Here is a 25,210-nt window from a genome sequence, read left to right on the forward strand (position 1 = left end):
ATTTCAGTGTCTATTAAATTGCCTTTTCATGTAAAACATATTTTCTTCATCTTGTGCAAACATGACCTGTATATTGCATGCAATTAAGTTATTTGTAATGGTGCTTATAACAGGTCAAATAACTTGTGCAAACAATATACAGATATTTTGAAACATAAGAAAAAAAATACAAGAAAAAAAAAAAAAAATACTCCTTTTGAGACTTCAGCAGCTTAATTTAAGTTTCTTCAAGATCAGGAATAAGGCAATTCAGTCACACAGAGCAGCCATCGCACGCACAGACACGCTAATTAAAACACTCACAAATGTTATAAAAATGTAAATCCCTTGGCAACTGTCTCTAACTTCAGTTTGTTTTGCAGTTCATTCAAGTTCAGAGTTGATATGAGAAACATTGAAGCTTACCGGCCCTGTGATCTGGTGGTGGTGAAGGAAGTTACTCAGATCTTTTACTCAAGTAAAAGTACTAATTACACAGAGGAGAAATACTCAGTCACAACTGAGAGTCCCGCATTTTATGCAAAATTAAGCAAACTCAAAAATAGACTATTTAATATGCATGCTGTCTGGTTTACTACTTACATAACCCGTGTAAAATCAGTATGTGTAGTATGGATTTGGGGTGTGAATACCACACGCGATGTCCGCAGATTGTAAACGAAGCATTCATTCAACAGTCCGTAAATGAGAGCTGTTGGATGACAGCTGTTAGACACGCTATCAACCTAATGTTCAACACAGTATGTTCACATTGCACGTGAATTATTTGATCTCTCCTCAGCCTGACCTTAAGGCATACGTGTTGTTAATGACTTAAAAAAAAAAAAAAAAAAAAAAAAGGCTCTTAAAATCCTTTCAGGCATCTTTTCAATCAGCCCGCTGTCTGCCAAATGAGAGCCCCACTCAAAGAGCCACTAGTGAGCATTGTGGCGCTCTGCGATGAGGTTGGCACCGGGTTTGAAAAGAAGAGCTGAATCTGTAACCTGTGAGGGAGAGCAGAGGACAGAGAGAGTTGACAGAGTCAAATCCTTCACATTGCTGTAATGGGTATAATTACACAAAGAAAGGGGCTGTTAGGTTAAATTACCCGTGATATTCACCATGGGTAATGACAGAAATTCAGAAGGTTAAATGACACCAGGAGCTGAATGACGTTTGACATTAAGGTACTATTGAAAAGGGAATTATAACACAGCCTTTATGAGAAAATCCAATACCCCACATGTTTGACTGCGGAGATTGGTTTGAAAGGACTTTAAAAAAGCTATATTTTGTGAACACTTGTGTCTTAAGAAGCCATTGTGAGACAATGATTAAGTCTAAAAAGTGCTGTCCAGATAGATTGTTTCCAACAGTGGAAGCTATTTGAAGCTCACTTTGAGTTGCAGTGATGCCTGGAAATTTTCCTGCTGAGTGGCGCACCCACTCTAACAAGTAACCACGGCAGGAGAGGAAAAGCTGACTAGATTCAGGCAATTAGTTGTTTCCCTCATACTGTCTCTTACCTTGAGGCATCCCGGCTATTTTCCAAATAGGTTTGTGTGTGAAACGCCTCGTTTTTTTTTGTTTTGATTTTTTCTTCAGTGGGAACTATATTCTCTCCGGCCCAAACATTGACCTTCACAGACAGTAAACAGCCCAATTAGTGGATGAGAAGGTGAAAGGGGCTGGACCTGATCACCATGCAATTACCTCAAGTCACCCTGCCAGCAGCCGCCCACACAACAAACTGCAAGCACGGAGTGTTTGCCAATAATACTGTAAATGACCGTGGAGAAGAAGCAAGGCCAGATGCTGTACAGTATATCATGAGCTTTTTTTTTTTTTTTTTTTTGCCACAGCACTCCAGCTGTTGTGTTTCTCAAGAGTTTCACTTCCTTTATACATTTCAAATCAAGCCTCGGCTAACTTCTTCTCCTCTCTCAACCTTACTTTGCCAAAGTTGAGCTGCTAGTCACCCAGTGCGCTGTCTCTCATTGGCTGACACCGACTGGTGTGATGGGCTCTCTGGTGACTCAGCAGACAGCAGCGAGTCATATCATACAGCATAATACATGTTAAACATTTGATATTTAATGGATACACTTCTGTAGCTGAACTTTCATTTCTGTGTGAATGAGGCTAATCAGGAAACAAAATCTCAATTTATAAAAATAGACTGCATACACATAACAAGGGAAGTAAACATTAATTTATATATAATCTTATAATGTAAAATAGAAAGGCACATACAGTACAAACTGTTATGAAACAACAGGACGGAATAATATTACAAATAATATCTGAAAGTGAAAATTCACAGGTCAGTAATACTGTGGGTTTTATACAGTGAGTATAGTTTCATCACACTGTAATAACTGCAATCATTAAAGCATAAATCCCCTTGTTCACACAAACTCATCTCTATTTTTGATGGTGTAATTTAGCGTTTTGGTTCATTACATCAATTCAACCCTGTAGCTTCAGTTAGTAATTTTCAAGCATCTGCCAAAATGATTTTAACTGTGACCTCAACAAGAGTGCGTACGTGCGCCTGTTCACACACCAGTGACTAATACTCAGTGTGGCTGGAACAAAGCAAACAGCATAAACATAGGAGCTTTTTGTAAATACAACAAAGCAATAGTTCATCATTTTGTACGCAGTAACCTGTCTCGTGGCTGTGACAACATTGTGGTTGATTGATGCTGCTGTACGTGCAACAAGTGCCCAAACAACATAACAGGTTGTTTGTCAATGTCTTAAAGGTGCTATTTGTAAGTTTTGCTATTGCTACGTAGCCGATGCTAGCGTTAACAGCTGTTTACGTTGCTGAAATGTTGTCTGATTTCAGCATCAAACTTTATTCCTTTTACTCACCAAGAGCCGTTTCCAGAGGTGGAAAGCAACACCAACGTTAATTCTTGTGTTTGTGTGTCTCTTCTACGGTGGCCCAGACGGGTCAACACAATGCAGAAGCCACAACACAAATGCAAAAGCAACAACACGAATACAAAAGCCACAACTCAAATGCAAAAGCCAAAACACGACTGTAAAAAAGCAACAACACAAATGCAAATTAAGCCACAACGTAAAGTGAGCAGAGGTTCGTCTTTTTGCATTTGTGTTGTGGCTTGTGTTGACCCACTGCAGCCTCAGATCTGCAAACACATAGCGCTGCTCAGTGGGAGTATTATAACCATTTGTAAAGTCACCTCTACCCGCTCCTGGCAAGAAGTTATGTTCAGCAGCAGAGAAAATGTACAAATATAGCCCCTTTAAAAATCGACCCATGTGACCAGCTAATTTTGCTGATTATATGTTATTCACCATTGCACCAAACTTGGTGGAGGGATGGGGCGTGAGCAGCGGAACAACCCATTAAATTCAGACACAGATTTGCTAAAAGGGGCTCATCCAGGGACGCCTGACCACTTCTCAGGAAATAATGTATCATATTTATGGTGTTGATGTGTATGACATTGTAGGTTTTTGTTGAATTTGGAACAGATCTTGGAAACATGCGTAGGATTGTTTGGCCTTGGCGGAGGTATACATTCTGCTGAGTGCCGTTCTAGTTACTTAAGGAGAAAGGATTCAGGCTGCGGTCTTCAGAGCTTAGGTCACAGGCTTTGTACTCCCAACCTTGCACCTTGCACTTCTTTTTTTTTAGCAGTATAACTACATGACGCTACTCCCACTTACGCTGTACTTACAGACGGCAGTTATTATTTGCACAACCACAAAAAAGGTCACTTGTCAGGAAAAGCATAAACACTGGTCATTTTTAGAGTTTGTAAAAATGACCAATGGTTCTCTAATACTGGTGAAGACGGCCTTGTGCATGTAGAAATGGTATTTGATTGTTGCGGTGGGTGAAGGAGAAACACGCTTGATCTTAAGGCATAAAGTCTGACATACTTAAACTGCATTGTAGCTGTAAGTCATGTAATCTGTGTTTGAACAGTTACATGCAGAATAAACATGCCAACAATAGCTGTTCTCACGTAAGGTTTGATTTTATGATTAAAGGAAAGGTTTGACATTTCGGGAAATACATTTACTCAGTGAAAACTCACCCAGACCTCTAAAGACAGAGCTAAGCTGTGTTAGCACATAAGAGCGGTCTCCAGCTTGTTGTATAACTCTAAGCAACAATGCGAATAAACATGTTTCACGGCATCTCAAACTAATCCTGCTGCCCTGCAAAGATCAGAAGATGGTGTCCTCCTCTCCTCCCCCATACCAAGGGCTGAGTCTCACCAAGGGTCTGGGATTACAAACAGGTTGCTCAGGCACAATCTCAGAAGTAGAAGACTCCAATGAGCTCAGGGACCCTGTGGGAGACCCTGACCCCTCATATGCATAAATCCTGAGGCAGTCAAACGGGGGAACGCAAGGATCCTGATCAGCCTCTGCCAGCCTGTCCAGAATAAACTGCCTGAAGACCTCGTCCTCCGGCCCAATGAGGTGCGACTCTCGGAGGGACATCCGTATGCTGGCCCTGACGTCCTCCCTCCGCAGCCGCCTCTCCCTCCTCCTGTGGGGGTGGCGGCGCAGCGGAACGACGGCTTGGCAGAAGTCGAGGTCTGCTCCTCCACCCCCCGGTTCTCCATAATACAGCACCTTCTGAGACACCGTCTCAGGCAGCTCCAGCTCCTTCACCTCCACCTCCTGCCCCTCCTGCTGTTTCCGCCTGTGTCTTCTCACCATCAGCATTAGAACTGACATCACTGCAGACACAACACAGTGGGAGATCATTATAGTTAAACACCAGGGCATGAGCTTAGTGAGAAAAAAGCATCTGGGGTGCCTGATGGAGCATGCACATAGAATGTACAAGCGCACTGAAAATAATATCAGCCAGATTTGTTTTTCTGTAACTTGTTGTGGATGCAAAAATCAAAATGAGGGGAAATTAGGCTATAAATTATCTTTTTTAATCTCAGCTCGCATATAAAAGAAGAATTCCTTTATTTGCTCCATGTGGCACAGAATGCTAAAACAGTGTTTATTGTTTCTGCTGGGTTTTCACCGGGTATTGTCCTCATCTGAAAGAATGTTAGCTTAGCAGGTCTTGTCATTAATCTTTCATGTGATGGGCACGGGGAGGACACAAAGCAGCCGAGGTCATAATAAAGCTCTTCACTATGCAAACCCATCAGTGTCCCAGGACGGCATTGCTACTGATGTATTGCAACCAATACGCTCATTACCTGACATCATTGCACTGCAAGCTTTCAGCATTTTAAAAGTATGTGTTAAAGGCACGCTGGTGAGTTTTAAAAAAGGGGATTCAAATCAAAATGCAGCTTTGTTAATGAAAAATCCTGCTGTTTAGCACGTTTATATACTTGCCAATACGAGGAGAGGTGGAACTGCTCTAGCTCAACAGATCCGCTGAAAAAGATTTTTTATTACAACAAAATATCAGTGAAATTGTCATTTGTCAACATTTCCTGAAGGATTATAGGGGGGGGGGGTTGGGAGTTCATGATCCATCGGTCACCGTATCCTTCTTCAAAGCTCACATTGTTTTTGTCCTCTGAAAATCTCAGACTGCATCATTACTGAAACTGTTTTTGTGAATCCAAAGTGCGAAAAACAATCATCTCTCTAGTTCACTTGACTCTTTTAGTGTAAACAAAACAAAGACTTCTGTCTGGTCTCACTGAGGTTTGGAGAAACTCTTGCCTTTAAAAAAAAAAAAAACTGGCAGAGCAAAATCTTCTCTCCCTTTTTATTGGCTATAGAAAAATCTGAAAATGCTCAGGTCAAGAAACGGCACCTCTGGAAGATTTTCTGTAAATCGGTAATTCTCCTCTCCAGTGTAATTTTATTGGCTTTACAGTCAGACCACAGCTCACTGTATCGCTGCCTTAACACTTGAATTGCTACCAACCTCACAGGTCTTAAAGAGTCTTAGAGGATGCAGGTCCGGCTACGCAGAATCTCTGAAAGAGAGATCTTCTGCTACTGATGAATTTTTAAGTGAACATTTCTGTATTTTAACAAAAATGGTTTCTATATATATGGAGCCCCAAAAACTGGTTATCAGAAAATTGAAGAACTACACCTGAACACATCAATAAATAATATTGCGTTTAGTGTAAAAAGAAACAGGAATCACTGCGTGAACTCATGGGACAAAAAGAGCTAAAGAGTAAAAGATACGTTTTACGTTTTATTCTATAAACTGATGGGTGAGGGTTATTATCTCTTTATATGCTCCATTTTAGATTTTCTAACTAACAATATTGTTAACTGATGTATATTTTTGACATAATTAATGCATTTCTGTCAGTTTTGGAGCTCCATATTTAGAATGGCTTCAGACTTCAGAGAACAAACTCCAAAAAACAAAAAGTATATTCCTTCATATAAATTGCAATCGTATCGTAAATCTGATATCATAGTCTGATACAGTCTGACTTAGATGGTCTGCCGTGTTATCTGCTGTGTTATCTTACCTGTGAGTGTGACCACGCAGACCAGAAGCCCTAACAATGTCTGCAGGCTGACCCCCATAGACAGAGCGAGGGCTTCCACCCCTCCCGTGGGACAATGGCCGGCAGGCTGGCAGCTGCACACGCTGACGGTCAGAGTGCTGGTGCTGGAGAGGGCTGGAGAGCCGCTGTCCGTCACCACCACCGGCAGGAGATACTGGGTTCGATCCTTGCGGGTGAAAGTACTCCTGCGTGCCACGATGCCGGCTGTATTGTCTAAAAGTGATGTCAAGAGGGAGAGGTGCACTTTTCAGTACATTTTGCAGCGTGAGTGCTGAATAACAGGTGAAGTGACACGTAATGGGATTTAAAATACAATCCGAGCTCTCTGAGAGGCCTGAGCACCTTGTCAAATCTAATTTTCAGTGTGTGCAGAGGTACAATTGGAGAATCGGCTTCAGTTTTTGGGTGCACCTGTAAGACTTCATCAAGGCACCGAACGAAAACTTTTTTTGGGAGTCAAATAAGCCTTGTGGTGTTGATTCATTATTCATTTTCCTAGTTGCTGACTGGACTTCTGTGCTTGCCTGGCCACACACTGCACCTGCATACATTTCATTCTAACTTACTCAGTACATGCAAACATCCCTTCCGCTGCACACTTAAACAACACTGTTTGTTCGACTTTTACTGCCCATTTTCATTATAAACTCTGAAATAAAAAGGCTTGACTGCCCATTGACTACAAGGCAAACACTCTTTCAATTTACTTACTTGAGAGTCAGTCAGATACAAAAACCAGAACCCGCTTGAAGAGTTTCATCCCAAAAGGCTCCCAGACATTTACGGGGCACACAGAGTTTTTCGTTTCAATTCAAACTCCTCCGATCATAAACAATCCCTTCATTCTGCCTTTTTCACACAGTTTTACCACTGCTGGTTCACCACGGCTCACCATCATTATTTCAGCCACAAAACGGAAATTGAAGTATGGGCTTCATCTAATTTCATGTAATTTGGTGTCTTCATTCTTTTTTTTTTCCCCCGCAGCTTAAAGCCCATAATAGGAAATGCCAGTAATTTGAAAATGAAAGTGTTTTTGTACAAGAGGTATATAATAATGCAAATTGAGTTTAAAACAGCAGTTTACTTTTTGCATTTGCAACGACAGTTTCTAATGGACTTTTACTTTCTATTTAATTTCTTCAAAAGAGGAACGATGCTGCTTTCATGTCTGCACACGAAAATATGAAGCTTTAGCAGACTGTTAGCTTAGCTTAGCATAAAGACTGGAAACAGGGGGAAAAGCTAGCCGGGATCTGTCTAAAAGGTAATTAAAATGTGCCACTTAAGCCTAGTAATGAACATGTATCTAGCTTGTGTTCAGTTAACCGGCTGCTGGTTGTAGCTTCATATTAACTGTGCTGAGTATTCATACGGAGATAGTAGAGGTCCAGTTGCAAAGTTTCCAGTGTTGGTCCAGGCTTGATTCAGCAAGTCATATTTAAAGACTCCAGAAAATGTTTAATGTATTCATGGTTTAAAAAAATGCTGAGTGGTGTTTTGTCTTTATTTTACAGTTCGTTTGACGGTAGCTCGATGTGATGTTTCCAGCTGGTTCAGTTAGCTCCACACTCTCAGGGCAGTTTGGTTTAAAATGGGCATGTTTGGTGATGCAGTGTTGTTTTATCACTCTTCACACTGAAAATTACACACACTGGTCCTGTGCTTCTAGTATTTCTCAAACTACTCATCCTTGAGAGCTGCGTGTTTTTTCACACAGTAAACCTCAATTTCCACACTTTGCATGGATAGTTTTTAAAAGGTTCCATTTTACTCCCACCTCTGCACAACAACCTTGCTTTATGCGGCTACTAACATCTGAAAGACGACAGGGAAGATGATGAGATTGTCACTCACAAGCATTCTGGGTCAGGTTGCAATTGAAATTTTGTTAAGAGCAGTGTAGGTTCGGACCAGAGAATGTCCAGAGAATGCGAGGTGTAAAAGAAGCTTTGGCAGTGTGAAGCTGCTACGGCCTGCATGACTGTACGGGATTATTCACAGTAGTAAATATAAAGCTACAGAGCTGTTATTTGTGTTATTATTGTCTGAGTGAATATAACCTTGATTATCTCTGATAGTGAAGTTTGGATTGATATGCTTCTCAGGGACCATAGTGAAGTAGAAGTGGTGTCCTTCCACGGGGTCGTCTGGATCAAAAGCACTGAGCAGCTGAATGAGCTGAGACACACAAATACACTTTGCTGAAGAAATGAGAGCAACACAAGCAGTCACATATACACCACAGATTTTGGAGGTCTATCTAATCACATGCAGCCCCCCCCCCCCAGAAGTGTGACACTCAGAATCTCATTCAGCAGCTAACAATGTGAAGAACATAATATCATATTGTGCTGCACAATGGTCAAAAAGGAACCATTTCAGGTCTTTAAGGTGTAAAAAGATATAGAATATGATGTAATATGAGAACTTCGAATGTTCACATTGACGGAAAATTCTCATTGCCGTGCTGCTACATAGTAAATCATAAGCATCAGTGCATCATAATATACATACTTCTCCCGCCTGTGTCCCCTCACAGATATATGGCTGGTAATCTCTTGCAAGCCTTGGCACATTGTCGTTTATGTCCAGCACTTTGATGAACACCACCACAGAGGAGGATAAATGGTTCTGCGCTGCAGGAGTGGAAGACAGACATTTGCTGGAGTCCACTGGGTGCATGTATCATAAATGCTTTGTAAAAGCTCTGTCAAAATAAGACTTAAAACTGATAAATGTTTCGTCTCCGTGAATCACAACTGTTGCAAACAACACAAAAAGGATGTTGTCGTTTCACTGCTTTCGACAGAACAAGACGACAGACTGAACAGTAAAAATGCTACTTTTAGCTAGGCTAACTGTTTCAACCATTTATTTATTACTTTTAGCTAGGCTAACTGTTTCAACCACTTATATATTACTTTTAGCTAGGCTAACTATTTCAACCATTTGTCCATCACTTTTAGCTAACTAGGCTATCCATTACTTATTGCTAACTGTTTCAACCATTGGATCCATTGCTTTTAGCTAGGCTAACTATTTCAGCCATTTGTCTATTACCTTTAGCTTTAAATTTGAACTGTTCATCAATTGCTTTTAGCTTACTAGGCTATCCATTACTTATAGCTAATTATTTCAACTCCATTACTTTTAGCTAACTGTGAACTGTTTATTCATTATCCTTTCATCAACATCATTTGTTATGTTGAAGTGACTTTAAACTGGATTTTATTTGGCACTTTTGTCAGCCAACAAAGTGAACACACTTGGGGTTTCGACCATTTACTTATCAACCGCTTATAACTTTCAAGTATTTATTAATTACTTTGCTTCAGTCATTAATTAATAGCTTTAATTCATTCACTGCGTTCTAACTATTTCAACCAATATCTGTACTTTTACTTATCGGGTTAGTTACCATCATTCATTACCTTAAGCAACAACTTCAACCATTAACCTCTTACTTATAGGTAACTATTTCAAATGTTTATTAATTACTTACAGCATCAATTTCAACAATTTTCCCATCACTTTTAGCCAACTATGACCTCTCTGCTTGCTTGTTAACCACTGTGTTGTATTAGCGCTCAGGTGTAACAGCTGAGTCAACATATGGATTTATTTTTAAAAAAATAAAACACAGTTTTTCAAAGTAAGCTGAGCCACTGCATCATATTTTCAGGGACTGTGTTGAAACCCATGAGGTCACAGCTCCAAACAAAGATTAGTCATCAACCTGCCCTGATTATATTCTGGACAGGTTTCTCGACTGAGTGAGGATAAATGTGCAATAGGTTTGACACATCAACAAGAGATTATTGTGCAAGACATGAAATTCTCCTTACTTATTTCCTTGGCTTCAACAGTCACATTGTGCCAGTTTGAAGTCTCTCGGTCCAAAGCTGTAGCGACAGTTATAGTCCCATTGTTTGGGTCTATTTTGAAAGCTCTTGTGGTATCGCTCCTTTTGTCAATTGAATATCTGGGGGAAAAAAAAAAGAAATTTGGAAAAATCACAGGGACACACACATTTAGCAGGCAAGGTTGTTTTCTGGGCAAACAAAACATTGCGATGCCACAGGGAGATTAATTAGGCAAACTGCTCAATTTTTTAATCTGTTGACAGATATCCAACAAAGACAGTATACACACAAGCTAGTGTGACAGCGGCAACAACACTGTCAAAACAAAGCGCCTCACACAGATGGCATAGACACAGTTCTATGTATTTTTCCAGTTATTCTAATTGAATATTATTTTTAGTCTGGCTACAGACTTTTCGTATTTTGCCATAAGTGAATTTATAAACAGTGATACGAGGGAATCTTGTAAACATAGAGAAAAACGTTTCAACACAAAGTTACAGGTGGTGCAGCTGATACATTTCCCTGCGACCTGTTTGGTGACACGTGAGAGCCCGCTATTGTAAAAATAAACTTAAGAAAACACACACATTTATCGTCCGCAGGATATTCCTCATGAAAGAAATATTTGCTTGTTATTGCACATGTCTTTCACACCGCCATACCTTTAACACTTGTTTATGTAAGTGATTATAAACCCATGGTGTATTAGGGGGTAACCAGGAATAAAAACACTCCGAATAATGAATCATTTCCGTGAGCCACTTTGCTGATAACAACATGGAAAATAAGCCAATTTGACCAAAGCAAACTTAATCATATTTGCTAGAACTGTGGAAACCCCTAAAATGTCATCCCGAATTTATTAATCAATGAGACACTGTCACCAAAGGGACAGTAATAGACACTAGGCTGAGGATGATATGCAGCACCTGCCACTCTTAAGCTCTGCTGAGATGGACTACAGGCACCAGTAGTGCTGCCGTCTCCTCTGCGACGTGCCCCACTTGCAAATGACTGCAAATCTCAATTCCATATGCCACCTCGTATGGTGCTTTATTACATTCCCACGTCCTAGCCACGTCGCTTTGTGATAATACCACGGCAATAGATAGAAAAGCCTGTGAGGTATAAAAAAAAATAAATAAATAAATAAAAAATTGTCATGATTTATTCAGCAGGGCTCATTTCCTACTAAAGTAATATGAGATAAATATGACCATGTACAGGGTATCCAGAGATCAAGGGTAAAAATGGATGCACCGAGCCAGTAACACTATTTGATATGGAATGATTTTTCACCCTGTGGAGGAAACTGTCTAGGGCAAGCTGTCTAGGGATGCCCCACCCCCCCCCACCCCCCCACCCCCCACGCCTGGGTATCTACCTCATCATTAACACACTGGCAGTTGGGTGGCAGATGCCACTCTTCCTGGTTTGGATGGTTCACATTACCTGATGGGATTGTTGACTGTGTCAGTGTCTCTGGCACTGACACTGCCAACCGCAGTTCCCGCCGCCGCATTTTCAGGAACTTTCCACTCGTAGAAAGGTGAGAGGAAGACAGGCGGCTCGTCCACATCCTCCACAACGATCTTGAGCGTCGTCCTGTCCCTGAAATCCTCCAATGTCAGAAAACGAGTGTCCACGTGATCGTTAACAGCCTCTGCAGCCATAACAAAACGTCTCTTTGTCTCGTAGTCCAAAGGCTATGAGGGAAAGATATACCTTTCATATTATGAGCAGAAAACACCTCGATAAAACATCATCATCATTAAGAAAACTTAACAGCTTTTCAAAGACGGATGAGTTCTCCGATGACAGCTGGACACAACGCAGACTGGATGTAAAAAAAATGTTTAATCAATGTCAATAAGCTACCAGCTGTGAGCACGCACTTAAATAATGCTGTGTTTTCGATTAACATTATGACGCCAGTAATAAGAAAACAGCATGCAAACCATTACCACGTTCCCAAAATGATTCGGAGTCAATAATGTTTTTTTTGTTTGTTTTTATTTATTTCATTATCATAGCATCTAAATTGAAATCTCCTACATGCTATAAAGGATAAACATAAACCGTATGTGGAGGGGAAAAGTGAAAATATGAGCCTGAAATAATTTTTGTATCAAGTGAAGTGATGTGTATGTGTTCACCTTGGCTAGCAGAACCACTCCCTCCTGCGTCACTGGGTCTGTTTTGATGATAAAAGTGGAGCTCTCCTCCAGGTCATCATTCAGACTGTAGGTCATCCTGGCATTGACGCCGATGTCTCCATCTTGTGCCGTGATCCGGCCCACCGTGGTGCCCACAGCTGCATTCTCAGGGACGGCGAAGGCGTACAGGTCTGAGGAAACAAGGGTTGTTTTTGTTTTTTTTTTTGAAAGTCATCCGTATTGACAGCGTTAGTGTGAGAGAGGTTGATGTCGGAATGGGATATCAAAAGGAATAGAAAATATGGATGATACCAAACTGGTAGTTTTCAAGCGCATAATGATGACTCCAATTTGCAGAAAAACACAACAAATAAATAAAAAAGAAAAGAAAGTTTCATCACCGAAACACGCCTGCAGAGCTCGACAGTAAGTTGTTAATAGCTAGTCTAGAGAGTTTGCTTGTGTGTAAAGCGATAAGAACGGAGAACATTGTAGTGGAGGGTCAATTTGTGCGAGTCACAGATAAGTTGCGGCAACGCCACATAATCCCAGCCTAACTCTAATAGGAAGATGAGAAAATGTGATTGTGTCTTTGAGCGACTCCATTTGGATGGCTGCCACAACTGGGAGGGACTCAACAGGCAACCAGCTGCTCCGGAAGAAAAAAAAAAACAAAAAAAAAACATCCTGCTGATAATAATTTTGCAATTATGTGACAAAACAGGGGGCGAAGTTCAAAGTGAAGAGCAGCCATACAGTATTTATGAGGCCCTTTTGGACTGAACATGGAATCCGGCAGGTTACAGCGGCGCCTGCAGTGAATGTGAATGTGACATTAATAGTTAAAAGTATCATCCTCTGTCTCATTTCTACAGAATTGATTTCTTCCCAGGGCATTCATTCAGTGAGGTTTATCGCTGAGATGGCTACGTTTGTTTCCAAAGGTCATGACAAATGTCCCTTCATGTGTGAATGATTAAATTCATCAAGCGGCTGACGCATGAACACGTGCACACAGCAGATGAACAGAACATCACCCATCTCCTTTCCCCGTCTCTTTCACTCCCTCTCTCTCTCTCTCTCTCTCGCTCTCTCACTCTCTCATTCTTCGACTGTCTCCTTTTAATTTTAGCTGCCGGCTGAATAACATGATGTGTACAGCCGAGTAAAGCGCTGGCAGCACAAACCACCCACCCGAACCGGAGAAGTATGATCAAATAAATACCTCTTAGGCATAATATTAAATATGTCCTCACAGTCTGCAACGCTTTGTACTCTTTCATTGATTCCTTGAGTGTGTGTGTGTGTGTGAGTGTGTGTGTGGTCCTGCGTTTGCATCATTGTGAGTCATGTAAGCGACTCACGGTGCTGGAACGTGGGTCCGTTGTCATTGACATCAGTCAGGCTGACGGTAACCGTGGTGGAGGAGGAGTAGCCGCCGCTGAGGCCCAGCATATCCTTCACCTGCACCACCACCAGGTACTGCTCCCTGGCCTCGCGGTCCATGTTCGGCCAAGACGTTACGACGATCCCTGCAGGTGGAGGAGACAGACAGAAGAGGAGGGAGACGAGAGGAGAGCCGGGTTCATTAAGACGCCATCAAGTGCATCTGTGGGTGGATTTCTGTTTTTTATTTATTTTATATATATATATTTTTTTAATTCTAAACCGAATGTAAGTAAACAAACTTTGCCTCGAGTAGTCTTTCAGAGCGCTGTGCACTATGTGTAATAAAACTGCACCACAATAAACTTGAAGTCTGCAAATGTAATCAATGCTAAGAAGAAATATCAAGAGGGCTTTCGGATGACTTAATGTTTCCTCCGTCTGGCCAAACCGAGGGCTGCGGGCAAAAGTAAATAGATGAGAAATTTGAATCAAGAGAATTAGATCAACCTGGCAGAGTTATGTTATTCTGCTTTGAAAGTCGTAATTTCACCCACTGATACATTTACAAGTGGTCTTGTTTTTGGATGGCACGAGCTTTTCAGCAGCGATTTTTCTGCCTACCACATCCAGACATCCGACTATCACTGCTGTACCGTGAACACATCTCGCACAGCTGCAAACGCCACAGTGGCCAAGTGACAACGTTAAAAACGCCATCAGTTTTTTATCAAGGATAAGAAATAAATAATTAAATAAATCTGTACTCAGACGATTTGTTGGGGACTAGTTTCAGCTGTGGATTAATACACATTGGGTGTAACGTGTATTTCACGTGTCGTGTCGACATCACTGTGCTTTGTTTTTAATAGATTCCCTTAAAACCCCTTAAAATATCATTAATTACTCCTTAATTTACCCCTGAAAACAGACCAAACTCCCTTAGAGTAAGGTGTTTAGTATGGCAGCTTATTTTATCCATTAACTGAGCTAAACTACTGCTGCCCACTCCTCAATGGAAACTTACAACTGGCTCCTAAAAAAAAAAAAAAAAAGTCTGATTTGCCCTTTTACATATTACATTAATTTGCATTTAAATATTTGTTCGACGTCAATACTGCCCTCCCCCAACTCTCTTCACAGTTCAGGTCAGCAATGTGTGTGGGAAGTGCTGGAGCTGACCTCTGAATAACACAAGAAATTAGTTTAAATGTAAACACACTGGCAACAGTTCAAGCCAGTTCTTGTCATAGTGTAAACCTAAACTCACATTTATTTCCAATAGCCTAAAAAGTAGGCACAGTGTGTCCAGTAGTTGTTTGAAGAGATGCAGCTGTCAGGGGATTTTATACAGTTTATAAAAGTGAAGAGTATCTAAGACTTGTCAAAAGTAACTTTGACCAGAGGGACGATAGTTTCCTGTCTCATCAACCTGAAAATTTAAACATTTTACTCTTTTTTCTTCTTCTTCTTTTTTGTTAAAGCACACTTATTATAAAGCAAATCTCTTGTGTGCCTTCCTGATAGTGGTCTGGATCGTTGGGGGGGGGGGGGGGGGGTCGTGCAAGCCTCTGTGATGATAATAACTGAAAGCCTCTGCGGCCGCCATGACACCTGTCTTCGGCTCCACGGAGAAGTAGGGCTCCCCCTGCAGGATGGAGTAGATGAGCTTGGCGTTGTTTCCGAACATGGGATCATCGGCATCTGTGGCTGTCACCTGGGCCACCGTGGTCCCTGTGGGGCGGGAGAGAGGGAGGGAGAGTGAGAGAGAGGGGGGGGGGGGGGGGGGGGGGGGGGGGGTGGGGTGGGGGTTTCACAGAGTCACAGTTAGCTCAGGCAGCAGTTCCAGTCGACGGGGAAATAAAGTGATTATGCCACAGTCCCGCAGGGTCTGTCTGTCTGGCTCGGGGGGGAGGAAGGGAGGGGAGGGGAGGGGAGGGGAGGAGGTGAGGTGAGGTTGAGGTAGAGTTATAGGAGGGATGTTGACAAAGGGGTGGGTGGCAGTGGGGAGCGGCGTCGGCCTTTCACAGCTCAGTAAGGCTGCTGCAGGTGTGTGTGTGTGTGTGTGTGTGTGCGTGCGTGTGTGTGTGTGACAACCTCTCCAGGCCTGTAGCAATATCTCTCTCCCCATCCACCTGACCCTTGTTTTCTCTCCTTCGCACTCTGATTCAGTTTTACCTCTCTATCTCTCACACTCGCTGCCCTTTCTCTCTGCTGACCACATCCTTCTCCTCACCTTGCGCTCGACAGTATCTTTCGTTTCCCTCAGTCCTCTGAGCTCTGCCTCTCACACAGGCAGGGATTTACTGCAGTATTTCTTATTCTCATTCGCCTGCTCTCCAACCTTCCCCTCTCACTTTCTCTTTGAGTCGAATGCGTTATGATTTATTACAAGTGAGATATTATGCTGCAAAAGCAGATTACATATAAATTGAAATGTTAATGTTTGTGGTATGAAAAGGGCAGTGGTTATAATAACATTATTTAAGAAATTTAGCCATAAAGGCATCCAAGCCATGATATGGAATCCAATACTTTTAACTTCCTGAACGGGGACAGATGATAGACATTCGTATAACCTTTTTGCTTATTGTCTCCGATCAAGATTTAAGTTTAGGAAAAAGATTAATTTGAAAAAGAGTAAAGCCAATAATGCAAATAAAAGCTTTTTATGCGTACAAAAGTTTGTTTCTATGAATCATCTTTTCTCTGGAGGACATACCAATAGTGAAAGTGACACATCTGATGAATAATGCCATTGTTTAGACAATCCCAAAATCATGCCGTGCCATTCAAAAAGCGTGAGCGGAATAGAGATTTTTTGTGCAACATTTCATTGCGACTCATTCAACAACTGTCAATATACTTCAGTCTGAACTAAAGTTGTTGACCAAATGATTGACAATACCATCCACAGCGAGCACGGCAAAACACTTTTACTTACTTTTAATAAATCACTGCCCTTACTGTGAGCTGCTTATATAAGGACCATCTATCCGATGTGATGTAGTTCCACTGAAAGCTCTTTACAGCAAATGAGGTCTAAGGATTATTCGGAGTAACAGGGACATACACTAGATCTCGGAAGGACGTGTCACTGCTTAATATTAAAAATGTGATGTTTTTTTTTTCTTATTCCTGTATGCCACAGATTTAATTTCATTCACCTCTATTGTATAGGGTGGGGGCAGAAATCCAACAGGGCTCAAAACTGGAGCAGATCATTTTTGTCATTATTATTCGAACTGGAGCCTTTTCCCCTCCTACCTTCAACCTCTGTGTTAAAGGGAAACTTCAGCTTTCTCAAACATACCGATTGGACACATCTCGGGGATGCTGGACACATATGGTTCGTTCTGGAACTGGGGGACATTGTCGTTGATGTCCTGCACCTTGATGATGAACTCTGACTGGGGCTCCTCGGGTTCGTTGGACCTCCTGTTGATAGCCTGAGCCTGGAGGACGTAAAAGGCCTTTTCCTCACGGTCGAGTTTCTTCAGCGTCCGGATTTCACCAGAATACTCATCTATCTCAAACACATCTCCGGCGCCTTCCCCTGATAATATGTACTTGATAGAAAACTCGCCTCGGTCAGAATCAGATTTGATCTGCAAAAAGAGGAGGGGGAGGGGGGTGAAAGCATGCTTTTCCAACAAGCTTTTTCAAAGGGAAGTACCACATCAAGGACATGGAGGACATTCAATCTGAAGCGGTACCTGGCCAATAACGCGAAGAGTGGGATCTTCCTCGGGGACAAACATCTGTTTCCAGATCCAGCCTCTCTTCAGGCGACGGTGCAGATGAGTGGACCCCTGGGCCAATTGTTGGGCTTCCAAACCCTGAGTACCTCTCATATCGCTCAGCACCCCGCCAGGAATCATAGAGAAGACCGTCACCACAGCCAAAACGCTCGGCGTGCTCATTTTAACTGTCCATCCGTGCATTTCCTCTGCACTTCCCATGGTTAGTGGGCAGGAGATGGAGGTGTTACTGGTCTAGTGGTAACAATTCTTCATTCAACAGCACAGTAATTCATGATCCCGGCAGTGCCGTATCCCATCTTGTCACAGTGTGGTTTGTATGCACGGTCATGCCTCTGAAATAAAAGTTAACAATTTAATTAATAGCTGCAGTGAGAAATTTCCAGCAGTGCACAGAGATTGCAAAATGAGGAAATTTAAATCTGTAGCAGTGCAGTAAAATCCAAAAATAAAATGTCTAATTACACAAAGTTGTTAATAAATGTGTTATGTGCTTTTTTTTTTTTAAATGACAAAGCTACATTTAAAGCCTTCCTATCTGCTGTTTGAAATTAAAAGTAAAAATTTTAATGATAAGGCAAATCTAACTTGTGGAGTTTACATGTAGTAGATAAAAAAGTCTTTTGTATCATTGATTACCAACTAGCATCCACATTAGCTAGCATTAACACTGAACACTGCAACTGAATGTGTGAAAGCTAGTTAGCAAGTGACACAGTGGTTTAAATAGTTAGTTATTTAAAAGTCCTTTGCAACATGTAAATAAACTGTTGTAACTGTAAACTATAAAGTAACAAACAAACACTTGACAGTTAGCTCAGACTAACAAATAAAGAATTGAAACAGTAAGCTAAAAGTAATGATTAGCTAAAAGTGCTGGATAAACGCTAAAAGTAATAACCAGGCTCAAATAGTTAGCTAAAAATAACAAATAAACTAAAAGCATAGCCTTCTGGATAAACAGTCGAAACGGTCAGTTTAAAACGGATGGGGGTGGTATTACAAATGCAAACTCGTAAGCCAATGTAAGCGCTGTCCACTTTTATATAATCAAGCGTTTTAAACAGTTTAAAATCAATTCAACATGACAGGCATCAACGGAAAGCTACAGCTCACCACATGGCTGTGGCGTCTCACACAAAAGGTTGCAGGGGCGCCACTCTTCAACATGACTCTGACTCTTTTTGTCCATCTGAAGAGTTATGTCAAACCCACTGCACAATAATAATTCAGATGCATAACAAATTCAAGAAAAAAGCCAATCAAGATTCCATTTTGCCAGAAAAAAAAACAAACCCTTTGTCCGAGCTTTTTGCATCCTGCCGTCGTGCACAGGCGGATTTAAAAAGCTGCCCTCTGTTTTGAATTCAAACAAGGCTCTGCATTGTGTTTCACGAAGCAGAGCAGGGCCTGAACATCATTCCTTAAGCATGACACTGCACTCTGCAGCTGACTAATGAAGACTTCTAATTAGATCAATGTCTCCCCAGACATGAAAAACAGAGACACACATGCCTCTGACAAACTATGAATCAAATCGATGCACCAATTATAATGTGGGTCAAGAGTGTAAGGACAATGAAAGTCAGACAAGACAGCAAATTAGTTAGGGACCACACAAATACAATATCTTGCATTGACAAAAACCCCCCTAAAATTAGCAGACTTGAAATCAAACAAATTAAATTACATCAATTTAGTGTAAGTTTAGTTTAGTGTAAACACGTCACTGTCAATTCTGCTCAGTAAATTAACTGTTTCTCCTTTGAAACGACAATATGTTTACAGTATTTTTTCCCCCTGCAGCAGCGTAGGTGTTTGGCTCGAACCTGTGGATGTTGTTCAGCCTTGCTATCATTTAAGACGTTCGTCCCATAAAGGTGTTTTACCTTGAAAAGCAAAAAGAGATTATTTGTCTAGACATGAGACCCTGAACCAAAACCATACATCAGCACTCAGTGGGATTGGCGGTTATTAAGGGCTGGAAGTTACAACAACCATAATTCTTAACAATTTTTAATAGGGTTTTTTTCCCACACTGTAATATCAGCACATCACATATACAGTTCCTTAATGTGTACGCTTCCATGAAAGTGCTGCATAGGAACCGGGGTGCATGCATTTTTAGCACGGGTGGTCCCGGTGGAAATATAAAATATAGAGTATACTGCAGGAAGTTGTTTCAGCAGTTAGAATAGTTGCAGTATTAATGATTTAACAGCTCATAATGTTCATGTTTAATCTTGTGAAAGTAAATTAGCTGTCAAGACCCATTTGTAATGAGCTGGTAAAATCAATTACTGATGCGGACTTTCATTTCTGAAATTCAATTTCGATACAGGACATGAACGAGAGTAAGTGTTTGTGCTTATATATGTCTTTACGGGCCGCATTCATATGTCCGAGCGTTGTGGAGTGACATTCCAATTAGTGGCCAGTGAATCGTGAGCTGTTATAGTCTTTCATAGAGCTGCCAAGCACGCGCCCGAACCGAACGCCTTGAGCCAAAACTAGACAACAAGCCCTCAATGATGTTACTCTGAGCAACTGCTCAGCTGCCAACATGCCAAGGAGTCTGCTTAAAAATCTTCCTGGGGGTATCAGGCTTTACTGATGTGGCTGGAACAGTGCGCAGGTCAACAGATGTTTAGGTGCCAATTTAACAAGATGGGCCTCGCTGGAAATAAGTGATGAAATTCTGGGAAAATAATGGGTAAAAAAAAAAAAAAATCTCCCAGCTCCTGGTCTGTAAATAGCAATCGTGTTAGGGAGCAAGTAAAACACATGTTCATGTGTGACAGCGATCCTGATGGCGCTTGATAATAATGGTGAACCTGCCAAAGTCTGATTTTAAAAGTATCAAATATCGCGATGCATCCGTTCAATATGAGTCTTTTATTATTCCAACCCATCACTTATCACTCACAGTGTATAAGCTCCGGGAAAAATAAAGAGAAACATATTATATATCATTATATTATTATATATATATACATTAGAAAAAAGAAGAAGAAAAAAAAAAGGCACATTTGAACTCCATGGTCAATTTTCTCCTTTCAAAAGAGATTCTCATTTCAACATGACATGCACTACATGCAGAGTGCCCTGTGGTTGACAGCCATTCATTACCTCTAATAGGCCTTCCTCCCATTTCCAGCAGACCTCCTGTAGCCTGTATGTACAGTATGCTACTCTGCCACATGACAGAATGACAATGAGCTGCAGTCTCACAATGTTAAGCACTAGATGCGCTGAGACCGTCACATTATTTTCCTATATGGTGATGTGTTTCTAGCTAATAAAACGTCGCTCTGTTGTAGTAATGGTTTTTCGGGTTGCTATTAAAACGAGGTCTAATGTGCCAACGCGAATGTTGAAACACGGTAATAAAGAAAAAGCTGCTTCCACTTGACATTGCGGATGACACGTCAATATCAACATGCCCTGCCCGCTGACTTCATGTGAGCATTAATTACGTTGTTTTTTTTTGTGCATTGGTCTTCTGACTTGCTTTGGTGAATGATAATTGAAAAAGGAAATGGAAAAAAATGTGGAAAAATATGAAACTGTGTAAGGCTGGATGTGACAGTGGATCTAAACATGGACTCAGACCTCTCATTTAACTACAAGAATTCACAATCTTGAACAATTAAAGAAAAGAAAGAAAAAAAAAACCCATCTGTTAAGCCTGACTTCTTTAAGATCACTCTTCTAAGACAATATGTCCTTAATTGGTCATTTGGGAGCCCATCATGGGACTTGCTGTTTACTGCTCAGCTCCGTAAAACAATAACACTGACATGTAGTTTATGTTTCCTAATTCAGGTCCTCAAATGAGTCTAGAGACTGAGCTAGAACAACAGGGGAATGTCAAGTCATCATGTACTTGTTAGTAAGTAATTTGTTTGATTTTGTTATGAGCACAAGTGGAAATCATTACTGCTTAGCAAAGTGTCACGAATTTCCACTGACATTTATCAGCGATAGCACTACAGCCTATTATTTGGCTCCTTTCTTTTTTCGTGGAAAACAATTAACTGATCCCGCCAAAGTTATTATTAAAGAAAAATAATAAAAAAGAAAAAAAAAAGATAGACCAGTGGATTTAAACTACAGGCTATTATCTATAAAGGCTTAATTATGATGATAAAAAGAAGTTAGCGACTAAAGTTTCACATGGAGTTTCAAAGAACATTAGACATGGACAAGATTTTTAGAGCAGACAATCATCTCAGCACTGAACTTCAGTATCCTTGAAGCTGTCATGTTTACTCCCTCAGTCTTTTCAGTCATGCCGTCTCTGGGCCCACAACGGGAAGATGCTGTAAGGCCATGTTTTGTTAGCATTTTTCCATTTGTTTTATTGTCTTACCAAGGTTGTCCTCCATAAACTGAGTTGTGCAGTGTCAGAGTGACACCCCACCCACCTCGCCCCACCCCACCCCCTCAAAGAGAGGTCATGGAAACTCTAAAATAATCTATTTCATTGCGTGACATTTCAAATTATCTCTGAATCAAATTCTTTTTCGCTCAGTTTCCAGAGGAGGAATGTGGTGAGAGCTTGTGTTTTGTTGCTAAATATTACAGGCAAGTGGACAGGTCAGACACTCAATGAGAGAATAGTGTGCATATTTCAATTAATAAACTTTTCATCAGATTGTCAATAGAGAGGCCACAGTGATCCAAGACGTTTGTTCACAACCACATCATTTTGTTACAATTAGAATTAAACCCACTTGAAAGTATTTTCTTTAGCAATTCAAAACATCACTGACGGCTATTTGATAAAGACACAACACTGGTAAAATGCCAGCAGCCATTTTAAAAGATGCAAGAAATTTACTGACTTCTTGCTGTGACAAGCACAAAGAACCCCTGGACTCATTTAGAATTGATTGTATTCAATTATTATGAATTTCAGCCTTTCTGCTTCTGCTGCTGCTGCTGCCGCTGCCGCCGCCTTTATGCTGAAAACCTCTTGTATTCCTGTTTGTATTCCTTTGCTTTCCTAGATAATGTTCAAAACTACACCTTATTATCTTCTAACAAAAGATAATCTCTTATAGGATGCATAGCGTCCAACACCACACCCACCTGTTTGTGTGATTCTCCAAGCCACTTGTCTCCAGCCGCCATCAAGAGAGATCATCGTGGGGTGTAAGGAAACACAATCTGCTTAACTAAATACCCTGGTACTGGAAAGCAATTCAGTCACCACAATAGCAGAAGCGAATGCGCGTGGTTCTCACAATGCGTAATCCCCTCCACTGACGACCTCCCCTTTTCTTCTTCTTCTCCCCTTTTCTGTCCTTCTCAAACTTCCAGGGGAAGAACAAACACTGGCTCTATTGTCTGGCATTCGCATCTGAAGACTGCTGAACACTCGGGGCCTTCATCGCCATGCAAATAGTCACAGCCCAGACTTACAAATGAATTTCTATCTGTTCGGTCTCAGTTTTTTTTTTTTTTTCTTTCTTTCCTCCCCATTTTTGTGAACAATCCACTGCTTATTAGAGTGAAGCTGGAGCATGGAGGGGATGGTAATTCATCCACTGTAAGGCCACTATTTCTGCTGGTGACACGACAGCAACAGTCTGTTTTTTGACATTCAAGACGAGGGAGGGAGCGTGCTGTTCCTGCATGCCTCGTCCTGATACGGTCACATTTAAAGATTGACCTGTCATGACACTCAGTTGCAAAATAAGATGAAAAAAAAATAAAAATAAAAATTTTTCCAGTTGTTTACATGTCGGCTGCTGGTGATGAGTTGTAATATTAGGCAGGAGGGAGGGAGGGAGGGGTCAACTCTACCTCAACTCAGCTAATTTATCGTGGGCCTGTGATGTGACGGAAATGAGCCTGTCAGTCAATCTATATGGTCTTTATATTACATCAGTGTTATGGAATAAAATTTCTTTTAAAAAGATGACTAATATGGGATTAATTTGTTTGAATAATTTGTGCCCTGTATTAAAATATCTCTCACACATTTTAGAACAGGTCGCAGTCTTGCCTTTTGAATTTAATTAGCACTAATTAGTGCTGAATCTCTTTTTTTTCCCCATCCTCTTTCTGAATCTTGAATCAGTTGCACCTTCTTTAATTTTTCCGCTGTTACAAGCTGCATTTCTCTCTTTCTTCTCTTTCCTGTGTCCTTCCTCCACTCTCTGGAAATACTGTATAAAAATGAATATCGCTACTTGCAGCAACAATTAATTATCTTAATGGCGTGGGAATAATATAATCTAATTAAACTACGGAAAAAGCAGAAGCAAAATAGATAAAGTGCGTTGTTAAACATCACTAATCACTAAATCACTCATCTCTTGTTATATGCTAAATGTTTTTCTTCTACTTCAGAGCATATTTAATAACAAAATCCTTTTCTTTAGACTTCATGTTAAATATTTTTGATGTTTTATCTCTACTTTTAAGTAAATATATTCAATTGAAATGTGATCTGGGGCAATTAGCTAATCTAGCCCATCAATATAAAACCACACTGGACTGTTAGCTTGTAGGTTGTTGTCGCTAGCAGAGTGAGATCACAGTAGCAGGTGTGTGTTTGGATGTCAGGTGGTAGAAAAACTCAGGTGGTGGTGATTATCGCTTGACAAGAGCTTTAAAGTTTGTTTAGTTTGAGACGAGAGGTTATCATACGTCCTCTGAGCAGCGCTACATCGTCGTGGCGTAGACCGGAGGCTGCGGTGAGTCGCTAACGGAGAGTAATGAGACAGGCTGGGGCTAGCTTGTTAGCATGCTAACTTCAGTAGGAGAAAAGACGTGACGGAATTAAGTCTGTTGCTGAACTTGCAACGCGACTTTTAGACGGTTAAGTAAACAGCTGCTAATGCTAACGTTAGCTATGTAGCAATAGCAAAACCTGCTCCTTTAAGGGCTCACAGCCAAGGGGCTGTGAAAAATATTATTTTATAATCTGAGAGGAAGATAAATGTGCATTTATTCTCCACTACAAGCCCACTGGTAATTACTGTGGTCACTCCAATTAGCCCAAGTTAAACGTTTGTCGTTATCGAGTCATTTTTGATTCGATGACAAAATAACCTTTTGGATGAAAACACCCAAAGAGGATTCATTTCGTGCATCATGCTAACCTCCGAGGGCTAATTACAAAAGTAAACAATGCTCGTAAATTCAATCGTTAAGAGAGCTCCAGTAAGGCCAAGCTAGCATTGTTGGGTGTAAATGTCGCCCAAGTGGCGGCACCAGCCTTCGCTCACAGCTTTGTGACAGGGTGAAATTTGTTATTTGGGAAGTTGAGATTAGTTCCTCTCTGTGAACTCCAGGGCTCCCATTCTGATTCCATATCAAACAGAGAAATGTCAGGACCTGCACTGTGACATTTAAAACCCCCATTGTAGACCTTGTCTAATTGAGCCTCCCTCATTATAATGATGGAGTGTGGACCGACCACTGCAAAAGAATATCAGAGATGAAAGCTGTAGTTTAGTGCCAGCAAAAATTATTTACATTCCCGCTTCCTTCCCCTCTCTCTCTCTCTCGCTCTCTCCCTCTCTCTCTCTGAACGC

The 25,210-nt window shown here is 41.1% G+C and overlaps 1 protein-coding gene across 2 annotated transcripts; it reads right to left on the reverse strand.

Moving 5' to 3' along the window:
• Positions 1-2,173: 2,173 nt before the first annotated feature.
• On the reverse strand, positions 2,174-23,317 carry cdh19 (cadherin 19, type 2). Of its 2 annotated transcripts, XM_056364781.1 has the most exons (13): positions 22,755-23,316; positions 17,616-17,995; positions 17,213-17,507; positions 15,514-15,633; positions 13,878-14,045; positions 12,514-12,704; positions 11,810-12,063; positions 10,337-10,473; positions 9,006-9,127; positions 8,552-8,669; positions 6,450-6,701; positions 5,338-5,379; positions 4,572-4,712 (listed from the first exon to the last, which is right to left on the reverse strand). In XM_056364781.1, exons 2-12 carry the CDS (start codon positions 17,859-17,861, stop codon positions 5,363-5,365), a joined length of 1,920 nt encoding a protein of 639 aa, XP_056220756.1. In that variant the 5' UTR covers positions 17,862-17,995; positions 22,755-23,316; the 3' UTR covers positions 4,572-4,712; positions 5,338-5,362. The 2 variants fall into 2 exon arrangements, with proteins under 2 accessions (XP_056220755.1, XP_056220756.1); XM_056364780.1 differs by lacking the exon at positions 5,338-5,379 and having other exon boundaries at positions 2,174-4,712; positions 22,755-23,317.
• Between the last annotated feature and the right edge of the window lie 1,893 nt (positions 23,318-25,210).

Source organism: Seriola aureovittata, chromosome 20, assembly GCF_021018895.1.
Source record: "Seriola aureovittata isolate HTS-2021-v1 ecotype China chromosome 20, ASM2101889v1, whole genome shotgun sequence".
NCBI classification, from domain to species: Eukaryota; Metazoa; Chordata; class Actinopteri; order Carangiformes; family Carangidae; genus Seriola; species Seriola aureovittata.

Coding starts and splice junctions, on each gene's coding strand:
- cdh19 (XM_056364780.1), bottom strand. CDS start 17,861: ATGGGAAGTGCAGAGGAAATGCACGGATGGACAGTTAAAATGAGCACG. Junction 12,705..13,877: donor CGGACCCACGTTCCAGCACC/GTGAGTCGCTTA, acceptor TTGTTTCCTCAG/ACCTGTACGCCTTCGCCGTC. Junction 9,128..10,336: donor TGTTGAAGCCAAGGAAATAA/GTAAGGAGAATT, acceptor CCACTCCTGCAG/CGCAGAACCATTTATCCTCC.